At 36.7% G+C, this 5728-nt stretch overlaps 1 protein-coding gene across 1 annotated transcript in view; it reads left to right on the top strand.

Moving 5' to 3' along the window:
* The first annotated feature begins 1129 nt into the window (after positions 1-1129).
* The window catches only part of LOC106873260 (beta carbonic anhydrase 1), an 11883-nt gene continuing 7284 nt past the window's right edge, over positions 1130-5728 (top strand). The window contains exon 1 of the mRNA XM_014920552.2: positions 1130-1290. Within this exon, the coding sequence (XP_014776038.1) occupies positions 1189-1290 (102 nt within the window). The 5' untranslated portion in view covers positions 1130-1188. The remainder of the gene's footprint in view (positions 1291-5728) is intronic.

A 5728-nucleotide genomic window follows, 5' to 3' on the forward strand; every position in this document is an offset into this window, starting at 1 on the left:
CTCAGACACAAACATATACACTCACACATACATACATACATATATATACGACGGGCTTCTTTCAGTTTCCTTCTACCGAATCCACTCACAAGGCTTTGGTCGGCCCGTGGCCATAGTAGAAGACACTGGCCCAAGGTGCCACGCAGTGGGACTAAACCCGAAATCATCATGGTTGGGAAGCGAGCTACTTACCATACAGCCATGCCTGATGTTTTTTTTTTTTTTGGTTCAGTGTCATGTTTTCGTCTTTCTAGAAAATTCTCATGGCAATTTTATGACAGGCTTCGTTAATAAACTTTTTCTTTCTTTTATTTTTCCTCATTCTGTTCTTCCTCGAAGTTATTTTTCTTAAAACATTTTTCAGATCGATGTTTAAACGCTATTTTCTAAACCTGAGTGAACCATTGAAAATGAGAGAGGGAGAATGGTCATCCATCGCCCCAATGTTTATCAACGACCTCTGGATCTTCCAGGTTAACTGTTCCAGTGTGCTCCATACCTCATGACAGCAGAATGATTTCAAGTTCCCCTCGTCTCCGAGTTTCTCCCAACATCAAGTGACATACAACAGTTCAAAACAAATTCTAATTCAACATCACTCAAAAGGTACCTACATATACGTGCTCGATGTACAAGAAATAGCAACCAAATCTTCAAATTACACCGTACAATTTTAATAGGTTGCAGATAACTAAGTTTCGTGTATATAACTATGACGTGATGGTTACAGCTGAACCAGAACAAACAAGGATGTCTCTGCATAATCGCTGAGCCTGCTAAAAATAGCAGCCAAATCTCTCCAAAAACACTTGCAACTGTCGTCGAAAATGAAAGACACATTGAATAGTGTGATCCTAGAAAACGGATCAGTAATGACTACAATAGATTAGTGTGGTAAATTAGGGCTGAACTAGGCTAAAAGATTAACATTACTCAAATTATATATATTTTGTATACAAGAAAACTTGAGTAATAAGGGCTATGGGTGTTACACAACTTTCCCTCGAGGTAGGCTTATGAAGTGAAAACTAAAACCTGCACAAGATTTGAACTTCGAAATACGAAGAGGATGCTTCCCACCAAATTAATCAGAAGTACCTGCTATTGAAGGGGAGACAATTCAGTCAGTTTACGTCTTACACACGTGAATAAACAGCACGGAGCAGACCTGCTGGCCACCTTCCGATCATGAAAGGGCTGGAAAAAATACTAAGAGGAATTATAAAATATCAGATTACTGATAAGGTTCGGGTGAAATTGAACCCGCAAAATATAATTGAATATCCCACTGTAAGTATCATTAATATCGTTGTTGTTTTGTGTTGCTTTCATTATACGATGTTTTCAAACACAACACTGTGCTTCCACGATAATATTAGTCTTTAAAAGCCTCAAGTTTTAAATAAAGTAAAGAATATTTCAAGCAGCATACTATTTTGTCTCAGTTTTTATTTCCAGTCCGATTCTTACTAACATCATCTTTAGCTTATATGTTTTAGTGATTATACTTAAGCAACGTTTAACCCGGTTGATACATGGATGGGAGTCTGGTTGGAAATCAAGCGCCGACAAACCAGTGAGGGAACTTTGAGGTAGTCACTCGAATTGCTTCAAATAGTTGTCAAATGTCCATCAAAACACATTCTACAAACTTTAAAAACATACATTGGATAATGTAGAATTAGATATGCAAGATGCTATGATCATTGACTGTCTTTTTTCACAGGTCTGCTCGATCGAGATCGACTTGGGACTAAACAACAACTAGTACTGAGAGAAAGCAACGTTAGTATTTACTTAACGCGACATTATATAGAATATCAGAGATGCTTATTATATGTCTAATGTTGCAATTTCTGTTAAATGAAAAGTGAATTAATAAAGTCATTGCAAATTTTGTGTTTCCAAAACTAACACTGGCAAAAGAAAACATAAAGCTTGAAAAATCAGGCATATATTATAAGTTAAGGAGAACATGTCCTCAAAATATATTGAAAGTGCAGTGCTTTATTCATTCTTGCTAACCACTTGAATGTTGATTTTGTCATAAGAAGGCATAATGATACCTGAGACAGCGGTTCGGATTTACATCACTCTTTGACCCTACAGTGTCCCACTTTCACCCCACACTGTCCCACTCAGACTGTGTTTTGCTTTGTGTAATGGCTCCCGTCTGTTACCAATGCTACATTTTCATGCCTATGCGTTTCATTGAATGATATTTCGTCCCAGTTTTAATTATAAAATAATTGCTTTGTAAGCGTTCCTCTCGTTGAACGGTTCATAAATTTTTATCCTCCACTACTATCACCCCCTACAATCTTGTTTCATATTTTTCGACCTTCAAAAAGTTTTAATTCCCTTGCATTATAATGTTTCTTCTCTTTTGTTTTTGTCCTTTCTTCCTGAATAGATTTTCTCCATTTCTTTAAATGACTTTAGTTATTGTACTTAGGATCCAATTATTTAACACTGAATCTAAAAATCTAATCGGCAATCTCTATTCAATTCGTCCTGTTAGCTACGCTATTAGATATATCGGATGTGTGTAAGAAAATGAAAATATCTGTGTATAATTTGAAACAATTGTATCACAGAGACTTTAAACATGATTTTAAAAAAATATATAATTGTACTTTTATTTGGCATTTCCATTTTTTCTAATGCCTTCTTTTTTTACTTTACCTTTCCATTTTCTCTCCTCTGCATTTTATTTGCCCATGTGGAATGAATGGATCTGATTCCGTGCTTGTACACATGTCTGTTACTCTAAATTATTAATTAACAAACCGACTGCTATAACCTTACAGAAGGTATATACTTTTGGTTACACAAACTGAACATATTGAACTGGGTTATGCCGAAAGTATGTTACATGTTATTGTAATTTTAAACAATCATCTCAAAAGATTATTTTCAATACTCTATCTATAATATAGTGATAATGCTGTACATATTTGAGGGGATGCCTCCCCAACAAATTCTTATTTCAAGGCTATTTCTTGTCAGTGCTCTGCATTCTATGCTTCAGATTGTGCTAATGACTTCCAGATAAGGGAGATTTAATCCCCCAATACTAACAACTGACTTCAGTTTATCTATGAAATGGAGCAGGGCCTGATTATAGTCTTTCACTGTACAGAATATTCTTAGAGAGAGAGAGAGAGAGAGAGAGAGAGTGTGTGTGTGTGTGTACATGTGTATATGTATATGAATGAATGTGTGTGTATGTGTATATACATATTCTTTTACTTGTTTCAGTCATTTGACTGTGGTCATGCTGGAGCACCGCCTTAATGGGTTTTTTTAGCTGAAGAAATCAACCCCAGGACTTATTCTATTGGTCTCTTTTGTCGAACTGCTAAGTTACGGGGACGTAAACATGCCAACATCTCTTGTCTATCGATGGTGCCAGGACAAACACAGACACAAAAATGCACACACACACATATACATATTTTGATAGAAAGGATAACAAAAGAAAGAAAGAGACCTCGATATTATGTAAATAGAGGAATTTATCTGTAAAAACCCACGCCACCATCTCCTCATGGCCTGATAACTGAGGAGATGGCGGCGTGGGTTCCCACCCCGGCATCCGAAACTCAGAGTTTTATCATGGCTACCGAATGAGTGTCACATATTTTTACAGGTATATATATATATATGATGAGCTTTTTTCAGTTTCTGTCTACCAAATCCACTTACAAGGTTTTGGTTGGCTCGAGACTATAGTTGAAAACAGTTGCCCAAGGTACCACACAGTGGGACTGAACCCAGAACCATTTGGTTGGGAAGCACACTTGCACCTACACACACACACAAAGTTTTTCTGTACATCATCCTGTGATGCATCTAGACACATCATCAATGATGTTTTTTAGAGTTACACACACACAGTTATTCTTTGATTAGATAGCTTTCAATGTTTTCCACTTTGCTCCCAAATGAAGGATCTACCCATCTTGAGCTTATTTTTCAAGAAATACAAGGTGGTGCTGAAAAGTTCCTGGCTCTAAGGGTATTACGAAAGGCCTGGTTGGAGGTCCAACCATCTGAGTTCTTTTACAGGGCTTAGAAAAACTGAAGGAACACTGCAATAAATATGCAAATCTGAGAATGGAATATGTTGAATAAAATCATAATTAACTGATCCTCCTGTATTTTCTTTTACTCAAAGCTATAAATTTTTCAGTACCCACCTCATACACCTGATGCATCATGGCCAGTGCATAGAAAATTAACCAATGCCCTTTATTGATTTTAGATTTTTGAACTTCCACTAAGACACTATCTCTGTTAGTGTTAAGCATAATAGTTTTGAGTCAATGACTGACTGAGTTTAAAGTGCTGGAATTGATCACATGATCATAAGTTCAAATTATTTTATAGTTATTGTGTTATTTTTCCAATGAAGACATATAATTCTGCTAATTTCAGTTTGCCTGACTGGCAAAAAGACAGATTCTACTTCATTACTGAATGGTTTCTGTAGAAAGAGCATTTAACTTGAATATTAATTCCTCTGACAAAAATGTCATCTCACTCACGAATGCCCCTTGAATATTGGTAAGGAGTTAACTGTATCCTGATAATTTCCACCAGATATCAAAATACTGACATCATGATTGTTGCTCAGTACACTGTGAACACGGTAAAAGCTGTAAGATGTGACATGGACAGAAGCCATAGCCGGCAGGTGTTCTGATTGCATCTACATGCTGGAATTCATCCCTACATCTTTGAAGGAGTCTTAAGCTCAATTCAGACAGCAATATGAAGCTGCTGGTGAGTGGTCAATCCCCAGGTTGCTGGTGGAAGGCCATATGTGTGGCAACAGGATTTAGTTCCCTGTCGTACCTCCTGAAAAAGTCAGAAATGGTTGTTGAAGAATTCCTACAACTTCAACATCCCTAATTTCTGGCCTCCCTAATTCCCTTAGTAATCATTGATTACTAAGTGTGGGACACAGTTGAGAAAGACACCAACCATTCTGCCTCTAAAACCAAGGCCAAGCTGGTATCCAAGATTAAAAAAACAGTTGTTCAAAGATCTTCCTAAGGATACTGAGAAGAATACATGTGCCAGATTCTTGGGCTGTCTTGAGGCCATGGTGGAAGCTGATAGTGGTTACTTTGATTAAACTTTTCCAGCCATAATCTAATTGATATTTTTTGATGTTTTAAAATACTTTCATTTTTGGATTGGATATTGTGTTTTCTGTTCCTTTTATGCAAACTGTCCAATTTATCCTGAACACCCTGTATATGTCTGTGTTACTGTCTTGTTGCCATGACATCATGTAATAGTTGTAAGCAAGTGTCACTGTCATGCCAACAGTGTCCTTTGTTTCCAGTCTTCCATGTTTGGTCTTATGGAATATTGCCTTTCTTGGAAACAGGTGAGGGTTGGCAATAGGAAGGACATTGGGTCATAGAAAATCCGCCTCAACAAAATTTCATTTGTCACATGCAAGTATGGAAAAGTGAATGTTAAACTGATGGTGTGTGTATGTGTATATATATATATATATATATATATATATATATATATAGTAGTTGTATGCTGTTAACTTAATGTGACAGTTCCATGAAGGGAATAATACTAAAGCTATTTAGCCCTAGGAAGCAGCACTGCATCCAGAGACATGTTTCTGAGTCTGCTTGTCATCAGTCTGAAGTAGCAATGGCCTGACACACACATATATGTGTGTGTATATATATGTATA

This window comes from Octopus bimaculoides, chromosome 9 (assembly GCF_001194135.2).
Source record: "Octopus bimaculoides isolate UCB-OBI-ISO-001 chromosome 9, ASM119413v2, whole genome shotgun sequence".
NCBI classification, from domain to species: Eukaryota; Metazoa; Mollusca; class Cephalopoda; order Octopoda; family Octopodidae; genus Octopus; species Octopus bimaculoides.